The following is a 14,115-nucleotide window of genomic DNA, read 5'->3' on the forward strand; positions in this document are numbered from 1 at the left end:
AAAATGTGCCTGTGGTCAGTTCTAATGGTTAGTACGACGTCAAGAACACTACATTTTATTGCACTGTATGCTTTTCTACTTCACTCTTGCTCTGCGTCCATGTAATCAAACCCCTCAACCAGATTTAAAAGTGCCAATTCCTTAAAAAAGCTGTACATTTCAGCCAAGCCTGCGTGGTGTGCGTTCCAAAACACAGAAGTTGCGCCACAACTTCAATTCCATCAGCGACATAGATGTAAAAATACAGCCAGAGAGTCTTCAACACACTGTCTCTCACAGCTACACACACTCTGATCCCTCTATGGGACGGTGGCAGCACCTCTATGGACTAGTGGAAACTGGTGTCACTTTAATCAGAGGTTGGGCTCATTGTAATGACTGGAATGAAATTCATTGGAACCCTTGTTGTTGATCTGATACCTTTCCATTTATTCTATTTCAGTTATAACAATGAGCCTACCCTCTTATTTCTCCTTCCACCAGACTCCGTGAGAGAGGAGGGGCAACAGTGGCAACAGCCGATTCCCAGATCAAGTAGTGTTCAAGGTCACTACCCAGAAGCTAAACGTGTGTGTTTATCGATATGTCCGTCTGTCGAGAGGTCAGGGTTGTGGTAAAGGTCAAAGGTTGTGGCTGTCTGACGGAGACTGGTCTCATGTCTGCAGTGTGTATCTTCACAGGGACAGACATCACAGCAGAATGTGAGCAGACGGTTGCCCCATCAGAACATCAGATCAGCCAATAGGGTTAATACTTGAGGGGAACCCACCCGCCCCCATCCAGATCAAACACTGGGATAGGGCCGATGATGCAGTAGCCCGAGTATCATCACTCCAGGGATTCTGTAGAGGGATGAATGGAAATGTCCCTGCTTATACAAACGTTGGCTAAAAGTACAAAGGAGGGTTTACTCGGGCAGTCTCAGCCAGTCATGTTGAATAGAAAGAGGATAGCAGGGTTGTAGAAGAGACATTTTAAGTAGGTAATGAGATCTGATCTGTGGTTTAAACCATTCGTTCTCCAGTTACTGCTGTCTTTGGACTTGAACTGGACTTTGAACTGTTTAGAATGTAGGCCTATGTACATATCATTCCACAGACCCCAGACTTGTACACTTAGAATAACTATCTTTTTTACAAAGTTTATTTGCAATGTGAGGTTTATCAATTAAAGTACAATCAAAGACAAAATACATACACTCAAGTACACAGTTTGTAGTCAAGACATACAGCCGCACGATAATTTTGAGTAGTTGGGACCAGAGGGCTTACCGTATACATTAAGGTCAGACTCAGTCTTTCTCATCCAGTAGTCCTACGGAAGCTAGCCCACAGTGGCCTTAAACAGTGATCTGTGGAGTTCTAGTAGTTTAATGGTCTAACAGATGTCTCTACTGTGCTCTGGTGTTATGGTGGTGGTCTAACAGATGTCCCTAATATGGTTCTGTGTGTTTTAGGGCATGGCCTTCTCCCTGGAGGAACGACTCCAGCTGGGGATCCACGGCCTGCTGCCTCCCTGCTTCCTCAGCCAGGACGTGCAGCTCCTCCGGGTCCTGAAGAACTACGAGATGAAGAAGGACGACCTGGACAGGTGAGACTGAGATCCTGTGTGTGTGCCCAGCTGCAGAGAGAGCGAGAGAGAAAGATCACACACCTGGAAGCCTTCAAAGAGACTGAGATTTAAGGGAAGGATTACGGACTAGTCCTCTGAGCTCTTTATTCAATCCACCCTAGCACCTTACTGGTTACTGAACAAACCACTACTACTTTTTCTACTTTTTTTTCTCAATTTCTATGGCTTCATTCATCCTTGTTCTCCTCTCCTTCACAGCATTTTACAATCTTCTTTAAGACATAAAATAAATGCTGATTTAATCTCCAGTCCCTACTGCAGCTGATTAGGGTCACAAAGGTTTAGTATTATGTAACGCTGCATTACTTATGTCCCAGGCTGATTTCTTTGATCATTGGCAGTTCGGTCACAGATACCACATTCCTGAAGTTAGTCATGCAGAGTGAATTTAACGTTTTGAATCATGGGGGTGGGTGTACCATATTCTCTGTGTTGATCCCTCTGTTTCAAAGGAAAATTTCACCCAAAAAATGATATTTTGGTATTTGGACATCAGTCCATTGTTGATATAGTTCCAAAATGTTTTATTTGTCAGCAATCAAGTTTTCAAGATATGTTACTTTTAAAATACAGAAATCAAACTGTTGCCACAAAGTTGGAAGCACAGAATCATTGTCATTATATGCTGTAGCGTTAAGATTTCCCTTCACTGGAACTAAGGGGCCTAGCCGAACCATGAAAAACATCCCCATACCATTATTCATCCTTTACCAAACTTTACAATTGGCATTATGTATTCAGGCAGGTAGCGTTCTCCTGGCATCCGCCAAACGCAGATTCGTCCGCCGGACTGCCAGATGGTGAAGCGTGATTCAGCACTCGGCGGTCGTGTTCCGTGAGCTTGTTTGGCCTACCACTTCGCAGCTGAGCCGTTGTTGCTCCTAGACGTTTACACTTTTCAATAACAGCACTTACAGTTGACCGGGACAGCTCTAGCAGGGCAGAAATTTGACAAACTGATTTGTTGGAAAGGTGGCATCCTATGATGGTGCCACGTTGAAAGTCACTAAGCTCTTCAGTACGGGCCATTCTACTGCCAATGTTTGTCTATGGAAATGCATGGTTGTGTGTTCAATTGTATACACTTGTCAGCAACGGGTGTGGCTGAAATCACCTAGTCCACTAATTTGAAGGCATGTCCACATACTTTTGAGCATGTAGTGTATCTTGAAAACGTGTTTGCTGACGCAGCACCACATCTCTCTGTCAGACACTACAAGGCTTCAAGTAAATGTAATCCCAATGTTGGATACATTTCCATAGTCACAGGACAGCAGGTCTCAATAACCATGGTATCTGCAGTCTTCATTTGTGGCCTGTGGATGTGTAGTTATAATAATAATAATAATAAGTGTGAGGACTGGTTGGGTTGGTTAATGGGACAGAGAGGGACAGGATTTGTGGTCAATTTGTAGTCAGGAAGACCTTTCAGCCAGTGGTGTATAGTAGTTATTTTAAAATACTTTAAAATACTACTTAAGTTCCTTAAGAAAATATTGCACTTTTTACTCCATGCATTTTCCTTGAAACCCAAAAGTACTCATTACATTTTGAATGCTTAGCAGGACAGGGAAATAGTCCAATTCCCGCACTTATCAACCGAACATCCCTGGTCATCCCTACTGCCTCTGATCTGGTGGAGTCACTAAACACACATGCTTCGTTTGTAAATGATGTCTGAATGTTGGAGTATATGCCCATGGCTTTCCATAAATTAAAAAAATCTAGAAAATGGTGCCATCTGGTTGCTTCATATAAGGAATTTGAAATAATCTATTTTACTTTTGATACTTAAGTATATTTTAAACCAAATACTTTTAGACTCTAGTAGTATTTTACTGGGTGACATTCACTTTTACTTGAGTCATGTTCTATGAAGGTATCTTTACTTTTACTCAAGTATGACAGTTGGGTACTTTTTCCACCACTGCTTTTAGCCCACTTGATTTTCCAGCGTGGTGTTATGATGACTGAGGCACGGTTGCTATACTGTACCACACCAATCCTCCAAAACAGCAATTAGCCGTGTTTTTATTCCTTTTCCCATGCCCTTTCAATGTCACCAACAATTTGTCTCATAGTCCGGCGTTGCCTTCCAGTCCACTCAGGGCATCGGACCAGTTTATTAGAGCTAGTATTCGCCCTGCCTGTCCTCATGCCTCTGGCCATAGTATTTCCATTGCAGTCCGGGCCTTACTTTTCTTCTCAAGCCTTCTGTGGTATTTGCTGGACCCGACCGTGTCACTTGAATTTTTGCATGACCGTTGCTCAAAACTCTCACTAAACGATTACATGCCATTCTATTCCAAGCAGCAGCTATTTACTGTTTTTACTACTCCCCCAAGCAGGGCTTCATTCTGGTGTCTGGACATTGATAAAGCAGGCTGGACTCTGGACATCACTGGCTTGAAGCCCAAACGTGTCTATAACAACAGAGATGGCGGCCCAGGTTGGCTTTATTGGAGAAATCCTCTTTGATGCACGAAGACCCAGTTGCAGAGATAAAGAGAAGGACTCACGAATACGAAAAAGTAATATGGGGTCAACTCTTAAAATGCCCTTTTGTGATTTTTAACCTGATGCATGTGATACGCTATCTAGCAGTTTAAAGGAACATCAGAAAAACCATCCGGCAAGAGTGTCTGCAAAGAATCATGAATTTGGATGGAGAGAGAAGGGGTTGGAAGAGGGAAAAGTTATTTTCCCATGCCAAGTTTAAGCAGAGTTTCACACGCTTGTTAACACACTTTATCTGAAGAAAGAAAACTGTGTGTGTGTGTGTGACTGTGATATCCTTTCAGGCCGAGAGAGAGCCACAACAGGCTCAAGCTGTAGTCGCTTATGGAAAAGATAACTAGACTCAACATGGTTATTGAGACCTGCTGTCCTGCCACAACTAGATAAGTGAAATCAAAATGATTGTATGGGTCTAGACCACCTAGACTGAAATACCCAATTTTACTGACAATATACATTTTGTGCCACCCTGTTTCCTAGTGTCATGTGAGTGGTACAACTCTAGCTTGACACTGTGCGTTGACGTGGCCTCAGTCACATCACCAATCACACAACGTTGGGCACCAATAAGTTGGTCTCATTCTGTGTCCCTATTTCGTGACTGAATTGTGTTGGTATGGCACGATTCCCAAATTTGGCCTGCGGATGGTTTTATTTGGCCACCCAAGTCTGCTGAGCAAAAAAAATGTTTGTTTGTTTGTTTGTTGGACATAAAATACTGTGAAAACACCAGGGAATCAGCTCCAAGGGATGTTCATTTTGTTCCCACGTATAATAGACAGGCAGGCAAGTGATCGTATGCAAATTTAAGCAAGGTTAGAAACTACGGTTTTAGTCAAACATATCTGTTCGGGCTTCTTGCTGTCAATTTGCAGTCTACAAATGATTAGTAATTATGTTCCCCCTGACCGTCCGCCCAATAGGAATTCATCCCACGTCTGAATCTTGTGATTTTTACCTGGCTGGAACACCATCAACCTTTTTTAAAAGAGATTGTTAACACCCTGTATCCAATGACCGTGTGGGAGAAGGCCATGCATACTTCCTATCATCCCAACAAGAGCGACGTTATACTCCAGCTTTTGTGGAAAGCTTTCTTATCGTGAGTGGAGGACCCGTGGCGGTGTCTAGCAGTTAATTTGGGTCATATGTAAAACCTTCAGTCCCCCCGTCGATGTTTGCTCGTAACAAGGAGCTTGTGAAGGATATCTGATGGGTGTCTCTGTGCGCTCTGTATTTTACTAAGCGTTTGTAACATAAGCAACAACAACTTTATCCAGCAGTTATTGTACTACATGGCACTATCATCGCATGGTGAGCAGGGCTTCTATTCATCAAGGCAAGGAGGGAGTCAGCATGGCATAATCTCTCTCTCGCCCTCTCCCCCACTTTCTATGGGCCATTTCTTTCCAGTTGGGCCTTTTTTAGTCCAGAGGGAAAGGGGAAAGTGGGGCCCGACAGAGTGGGGTATTGCTCTCACACGGTGCAATCTGTTTGTCACCCCAGACGTCTCTCTCGTGCTCTCCTCTTCACACACACTTTTTCTCTCTCTTTCGCGCTCTCTGAGATTTTGTATCTCATAAAGCCACTCTGAAGCCCATTTTACATGCACAGTTTAGGAATCAGTGTTAAAGATTGCCACCTTTTTCCTCACCCCCTCCTCCCCCTCTGCCATTCCCAGATATGTGTTTCTGATGGGGCTCCAGGACAGGAATGAGAAGCTGTTCTACCGTGTGCTGACGTCCGACACAGAGAGGTTCATGCCTATCGTTTACACCCCCACCGTGGGCCTGGCCTGCCAGATGTATGGCCTTGCCTTCAGGAGACCCAGGTGAGAGAGAAGCACACACGCACACACTGAATAGGCCTGGATATACTGTCACACACACACACAGTTGCTGCTCGTGGCCAGCCTAAACATTGTTTTAAGATTTGACCATCAATTGTCAAATAATTTAGATGCATTCTTATGAAACATAAATCCTTTTGAATCTTCAAACATCTGTGTATGTTGGCCTATTGCAGCCAACTCTCAAGCAAAATCAGAGGGTGGGACAGGTCTGTGTCTAGTTGGGTTCTGCGAGTCCTTGGGCAGCTCAGGCCAGTTTAAGCAGTTACTGTGTACAGTTCACCTTGAATGGACTTGGCATTGCATAAAGCAGGACTTGCCTCTTCGGTCTGCTCAGTTTTACGTGTCTGTTTCTCCTCAAACAATTAGGTCCACATCTCTGTCACCACTGAACTCCCTCGTTAGAGTCATACTGGAGATCAAACTAATATAACACGCATTCAGACAACGTCAAGGAGCTGATCACGTTTGGCTCCGACACATCTACACTGCGCTGTGTTGTGAAGATGTCAGGTGTTGGGTTTGAGTCTTAGACAGTAGAACTAACATGGTCCAAGAAAGACCACCGCCAGTATTGTTCTGCAGTCAACCACTGTGGGAGAGGAAGAAGGATGGTGACATTCTATTGGCTTGATTAGTACCTCTGTTAGAAACGCTCTTTACTCTCCTCTCACTCTCTCGTCAGTCAGTCACACACTGACACAGAGTGCGTTCCAAATGGAACCCTATTCCCTATATAGTGCACTATTTTTTTTAAATTAAAAAATTTAAATAAATGCTTTAACCAGGGCCTGTATGGACTATATAAACTGTATGGACTCACACTCACTCACTCTACCCCACTCACGTCCTCAGTGAACTTTTCCTTGTGGGTCTCAAGTCTAAAACCCCAAATAAACGGATCATAACCAGGGATGCTTTTGATTAGTAGCGAATGCTAAATCCAAAGCAGTTTTATTTGAAATGCTTACCTTGGGCACATTTGAAAATGCGTTCAGAAACCTAAGCACACACACGTGGAGTTATACAACCCCCTTTTCCACCATTTCCCCAGAACTAGCAAGTATGTGGAAAATATGTCTAGCATGCTTCTATGCTCCAAGCTCCCCTACTTCTGACACTGGGCTGAAGGAGCAATCTTATATCTCCCCGCAGACCCACAATGCAGTGGGCCAAGACGTGAGCTGCCAGAGCCTGGGGGTGGGGAACTTGGGACTGGTAGACATGTGACATTGGATCAGTTAGCAGCAGGCTCTGTAGACTCGACACACTGGAGAGGCCCAGTGGACTATCGCTGACTCTCAGACAAACCTGGTCATCAGCCAGTCCTAGACCCAGGCTTCTCCCCTCAAACCCACTGCTGGTTTGCTTCTGAAGCTAAGCAGGGTTGGTCCTAGTTGGTCCCTGGATGGGAGACCAGATGCTGCTGGAAGTGTCATTGGAGGGCCAATAGAAGGCACCATTTCCTCTGGTATAAAAACAAATATCCCAATACCCCAGGGCAGTGATTGGGGACATTGCCCTGTGTAGGGTGCTGACTTTTGGATGGTACGTTAAACGGGTGTCCTGACTCTATGTGGTCACAAACGATCCCATGACAGTTATCGTAGGAGTAGGGGTGTTAACCCTGGTGTCCTGGCTAAATTCCCAATCTGGCCCTCATACTATCACGGTCACCTAATCATCCCCAGTTTACAATTGGCTCATTCATCCCCCCTCCTCTCCCCTGTAACTATTCCTGAGGTCGTTGCTGTAAATGAGAATGTGTTCTCTGTCAACGTACCTGGTTAACAATTTTTTTTTAAACCTAGCCCATGGAGGGGGGTGGAGAAGGCATTTCTGACAAAAAAAGCATTTTGATTAAAAAAATAAGCTTACATTCAAATGTCTCTCCTGGGAAGTAGTGACACGCGACATAGGCCTAGTTTCCTGAAACAAGTCATAAATCACCCAGCAGTGCTATTTGCAGTGTTTAGCTCCAGGTAAATTGAGCAATTCTACCATTTCTGAATCTGCAAAGAAAAACAAGCTACAGATGGACAGTACCAAACCAAATGATCTGATGATTCTGTCTCTTCACAGCTAAATCTGCAGAGCTGGGATGGTAGCATCCTCCATATATAGAACATTCTATTGGTTGCAAGAATACTTCATAATAATTCAAATTTAAAACTTCTAAGTTTTGAATACGTCATCATTTTGTTTATCAGTTCATTAACCATGTGCCATAGAATCTGTCGATTGAAAATCTCTTCCCAACTTCCGGTATGGTTACACAGGACAGAAGGTTACTTAAGGCATTAACAAAAGTAGGGTGGTTGGTCATTTTAGCTAATTAGCAAATGTTAAGTACTTATTACTTTTTAGCTACTTTGCAACTACTTAGCATGTTAGCTAACCCTTCCCCCAACCTTAACCATTTAACCTTAAACCCTAACCCCTAGCCTAGCTAACATTAACCACCTAGCTACCGTTAGCCACAACAGATTGGAACTCGTAACTTATCATACGTTTTGTAAATTTGTAACATATTGTACAAATTGCAAATCGTAAGCTATCATATGAATTAGAAATCTGAACGTATCATACAAAATGATTGATACTTACCATGCAGTCGTGGCCAAAAGTTTTGAGTGACACAAATATTAATTTTCACAGTCTGCTGCCTCAGTTTGTATGATGGCAATTTGCATATACTTAATTGCAATGTCCCTCTTTGCCATGCAAATGAACTGAATCCCCCCCCAAAAAAACCACTGCATTTCAGCCCTGCCAGAAAAGGACCGGCTGACATCATGTCAGTGATTCTCTCGTTAACAGGTGTGAGTGTTGACGAGGACAAAGCTGGAGATCACTCCAGCCTTGTCCTCATGCTGATTGAGTTTGAATAACAGACTGGAAGATTCAAAAGGAGGGTGGTGCTTGGAATCATTGTTCTTCCTCTGTCAATCATGGTCACCTGCAAGGAAACACGTGCCGTCATCATTGCTTTGCACAAAAACGTCTTTACAGGCAAGTATATTGCTGCCAGTAAGATTGCACCTAAATCAACCATTTATCGTATCATCAAGAACTTCAAGGAGAGCGGTTCAATTGTTGTGAAGAAGGCATCAGGGCGCGCAAGTGCTAGGACTGTCTCCTAAAGTTGATTCAGCTGCAGGATCGGGGCACCTGCGGGATCGGCTGCGGGATCGGGGCACCAGTACAGAATTTGCTCAGGAATGTCAGCAGGCAGGTGTGAGTGCATCTGCATGCACAGTGAGCCGAAGGATTTTGGAGGATGGCCTGGTGTCAAGAAGTCAGCAAAAAAGCCACTTCTCTCCAGGAAAAACATCAGGGACAGACTGATATTCTGCAAAAGGTACAGGGATTGGACTGCTGAGGACTGTGGTAAAGTCATTTTCTCTGATGAATCCCCTTTCCGATTGTTTGGGGCATCCGGAAAAAAGCTTGTCCGGAGAAGACAAGTAAAGCGCTACCATCAGTCCTGTGTCATGCCAACAGTAAAGCATTCTGAGACCATTCATGTGTTGGGTTGCTTCTCAGCAAAGGGAGTGGGCTCACTCACAATTAGTCTAAGAACACAGCCATGAATAAAGAATTGTACCAACACATCCTCCAAGAGCAACTTCTTCCATCCATCCAGGAATAGTTTGGTGTCGAACAATGCCTTTTCCAGCATGATGGATCACCTTGCCATAACTAAGTGGCTCGGGGAACAAAACATTGATATTTTGGGTCCATGGCCAGGAAACTCCCCAGACCTTAATCCCATTGAGAACTTGTGGTCAATCCTCAAGAGGCGGGTGGACAAACAAAACCCCCCAAATTCTGACAAAACTCCAAGCATTGATTATGCAAGAATGGGCTGCCATCAGTCAGGATGTGACCCAGAAGTTAATTGACAGCATGCCAGGGCGGATTAAAGCGGTCTTGAAAAAGAATGGTCAACACTGCAAATATTGACTCTTTGCATCAACTTCATGTAATTGTCAAAAATAGCCTTTGACACTTATGAAATGCTTGTAATTATACTTCAGTATTCTATAGTAACATCTGACAAAAATATCTAAAGACACTGAAGCAGCAAACTTTGAAAATTAATATTTGTGTCATTCTCAAAACTTTTGGCCACGACTGTACATACCATACGAAACATAACAAATCATACGAATTGGAGTGTCCCGGACATTTACTATGGTACGTCTACCCCTGAGTCAAGGTTAAAATCCGTCTAGATTCACAGGGAACTCAGTCTGGGAGCTCGAGCATGTATGTACTGTATAGAGATCTCACAGATCACCTTTTCTATGGTCAACTGGTCTTATAGGGACAACTGTCTCTGTTATCACGATCTTTGTCTACATACAGTTGAAGTCGGAAGTTTACATACACTTAGGTTGGAGTCATTACATTTCTTGTTAACTATAGTTTTGGCAAGTTGGTTAGGACATCTACTTTGTGCGTGACACAAGTAATTTTGCCAACACTTGTGTACAGACAGATTATTTAACTTATAATTCACTGTATCTCAATTCCAATGGGTCAGCAGTTTACATACACTAAGTTTGTTATGGCTTTAGAAGCTTCTGATAGGCTAATTGACATCATTTGAGTCAATTGGAGGTGTACCTGTGGATGTATTTCAAGGCCTACCTTCAAACTCAGTGCCCCTTTGCTTGACATCATGGGAAAATCAAAATAAATTTCCAAACGCCTAGAGATACCACGTTCATCTGTACAAACAATAGTACGCAAGTATAAACACCATGGGACCACGCAGCCGTCGTACCGCTCAGGAAGGAGATGTGTTCTGTCTCCTAGAGATGAACGTACTTTGGTGCGAAAAGTGCAAATTAATCCCAGAACAACGAGCAAAGGACAAAGGACCTTGTGAAGATGCTGGAGGAAACCGGTACAAAAGTATCTATATCCACAGTAAAATGAGTCCTATATCGGCATAATCTAAAAGGCCACTCAGCAAGGAAGAAGCCACTGCTCCAAAACTGGCATAAAAAGCCAGACTACAGTTTGCAACTGCACATGGGGACAAAGACCGTTCTTTTTGGAGAAATGTCCTCTGGTCTGATGAAACAAAACTGTTTGGCCATGATGACCATTGTTATGTTTGGAGGAGAAAGGGGAGGCTTGCAAGCTGAAGAATACCATCCCAACCGTGAAGCACGGGGGTGGCAGCATCATGTTGTGGGGGTGCTTTGCTGTAGGACGGACTGGTGCACTTCACAAAATAGATGGAATCATGAGGAGGACAATGATGTGGATATATTGAAGCAACATCTCACGACATAAGTCAGGAAGTTAAAGCTTGGTTGCAAATGGGTCTTCCAAATGAACAATGACCCCAAGCATACTTCTGAAGTTGTGGCAAAATGGCTGAAGGACAAAGTCAAGGTATTGGAGTGCACATCACAAAGCCCTGACCTCAATCCCATAGTAAATAGTTTGTGGGCAGAACTGAAAATGCGTGCTCGAGCAAGGAGGCCTACAAACCTCAGTTACACCAGCTCTGTCAGGAGGAATGGGCCAAAATTCACCCAACTTATTGTGGGAAGCTTGTGGAAGGCTACCCAAAACGTTTGACCCAAGTTAAACAATTTAAAGGCAATGCTACCAAATACTAATTGAGTGTATGTAAACGTCTGACCCACTGAGAATGTGATGAATGAAATACAAGCTGAAATAAATCATTCTCTCTCTCCTATTCTGACATTTCACATTCTTAAAATAAAGTGGTGATCCTAACTGACCTAAGACAAGGAATTTTTACTAGGATTAAATGTCAGGAATTGTGAAAAATTTAGTTTAAATGTATTTGGCTATGGTGTATGTAAACTTCCGACTTAAACTCTATCTTGTCTCTGTGATTCTCTCTCTAACTCTTATAGCAGATTTATACGCACAAGCAGCGCCATATATAACAGTAATGAATTCCTGATGTGAGTTTGCGTGCATGCTTACATGTGTGCTTATGCCTGGATGTGTGTGTGTGTCTGTATGCTTGTCTAGACCATCAGAGTGGCTGAACAGACTGATATTAGCTCTCTAATCACTGCCTCCCTCTCAGGTATAAAGAGCACTCTGTGGGAGTGGCGCCCTGTTGGTCCTACCCAGGCTTACTGTCTGTAATCCGATTCACGCTGACTAACCATGTCAATACTAGGCTCCACTGTAGGGGGCAAAGGTCAATCCCCATGAAGTGTCAGAACAGAGCTGATTCACTGATCTCTGGGTGGGCTAATCGTAGGCAGAGAAGATAAACATTCACAACAGAGGTCACTGGATCCATTAATTTTTGGGACCTATAAGCTCATAAGTGTAGGATACACAGGGCATTTTCAGTCCATTTCAGTTAAACTAATGACTTTGTGCCTAGTCACTCACTAAATGCAGGAGCTGTTTGCTAGCACAACTGCCACTAGTATTGCTACAACTATCACCACAAATGTTAATTTCACAGACACTAAATAACACCAACAAAGAACCTTCTAAGGTGAGCACTGATAACCAATCCATCTTATTAATAAATATCCATTAGCTTGATTTATAACCCCTTAGTGGATTCAGCGGTAGAGGTCAAGTGTCTGACTCTGGACCACTGCAATATTTTTTGTTGGAGGTGGAAATGAGAGGCCTTGAAGATAAACACACTACATGACCAGAAGTATGTGTACACCTGCTCGTCGAACATGTCATTCCAAAATCATAGCCATAATATGGAGTTGGTCCCCCCTTTGCTGCTATAACAGCCTCCACTCTTCTGGGAAGGCTTTCCATTAAATGTTGGAACGTTGCTGCGAGGACTTGCTTCCATTCAGCCACAAGACTATTAGTGAGGTCAGGCACTGATGTTGGGCTATTAGGCCTGGCTGGCAGTCGGCATTCTAAATCATCCTAAAGGTGATCGATGGGGTCAGGTCTCTGTGCAGGACAGTCAAGTTCTTCCACACAGAATCTCGACAAACCATTTATGTATGGACCTCGCTTTGTGCATAGGGGCATTTCATGCTGAAACAGGAAAGGGCATTCCCCAAACTGCACAGAATCGTCTAGAATGTCATCCAATGCTGTAGCTTTAAGATTTCACTTCACTGGAACTAAGGGGCCTAGCCTGAACCATGAAAAACAGCCCCAGACCATTATTCCTCCTGCACCAAACTTTACAGTTTGCACTACGCATTGAGGCAGGTAGCGTTGTCCTAGCATCCGCCAAACCCAGATTTGTTTGTCGGACTACCAGATGGTGAAGTGTTCATCACTCCAGAGAACGCGTTTCCACAGCTCCAGAGTCCAATGGTGGCGAGCTTTACAATCATGCCAATAATGGACAAACTGTAGCATAATTAGACTTACAAAGTCGGGGAGTCCGATTAAAACAAAAGGCGAGATATAAGAGAACATTATTAACATACAGTATAAATGGCTATGCTGTTTTAATGATAAACATGAGATGAAATTTCCACTGTGCTGCCTCAGTCTGCAGGGGCGACATGTGCTTGATGAAGCGCCTCAGCCCCCCGGGTAGAGGCTTAAGTGTTGTGTTCCAAGCATTCAGGCCCACACACATTGCTGCTGTAAGCATGTAAGATGAGTGTCCTTTGGATCGATGAGCATTTAGGTTAAGTGGCTAAGTAGAAAATTGCCCTCTTGGATGTTTAATCCATGAGACACGAGAGCATTCGACTGGGACAAGTCTTTGATAGCCGGAATGAGTGACTGTCATATTACACAAATCCTTTTTTATATGCATACGTTTGAGAAGTTAATCATGTGACCTATTTTATGACCACGTCATAACTTTGTTCCTTCTTTTGTTATGCATGCTATCACACATCATGAAGGAAGAAAATAGAGAGGAAAGGTTTTGAATTACACTGACCTCATGAGGAACGTGGCAAAACATTTGGGATTAATTACCACAGACTGAGGACCTAGTAAAACAATTTAGAGCATACGTCTTTTGGTCTGCTTGGTAAAAAGTTGACACAGGATGAACAGAAAACCTTGAATTTCACCTCTCCTTTTTCTCTACACGAACCTTTGTGATAATAAATGAATTTCCGCTGCAGGTATTACCTGACTTTAAACCATAGTCCCTC

The 14,115-nt window shown here is 43.4% G+C and overlaps 1 protein-coding gene across 1 annotated transcript in view; it reads left to right on the forward strand.

Moving 5' to 3' along the window:
* Window positions 1-14,115, forward strand: part of me1 (malic enzyme 1, NADP(+)-dependent, cytosolic) — a 133,172-nt gene that overhangs the window by 37,192 nt on the left and 81,865 nt on the right. Inside the window, exons 2-3 of the mRNA XM_046315378.1 lie at window positions 1,457-1,590; window positions 5,831-5,980. Coding sequence (XP_046171334.1) covers window positions 1,457-1,590; window positions 5,831-5,980 — 284 coding nt within the window. The remainder of the gene's footprint in view (window positions 1-1,456; window positions 1,591-5,830; window positions 5,981-14,115) is intronic.

This window comes from Oncorhynchus gorbuscha, linkage group LG19 (genome assembly GCF_021184085.1).
Source record: "Oncorhynchus gorbuscha isolate QuinsamMale2020 ecotype Even-year linkage group LG19, OgorEven_v1.0, whole genome shotgun sequence".
Classification (NCBI taxonomy): Eukaryota; Metazoa; Chordata; class Actinopteri; order Salmoniformes; family Salmonidae; genus Oncorhynchus; species Oncorhynchus gorbuscha.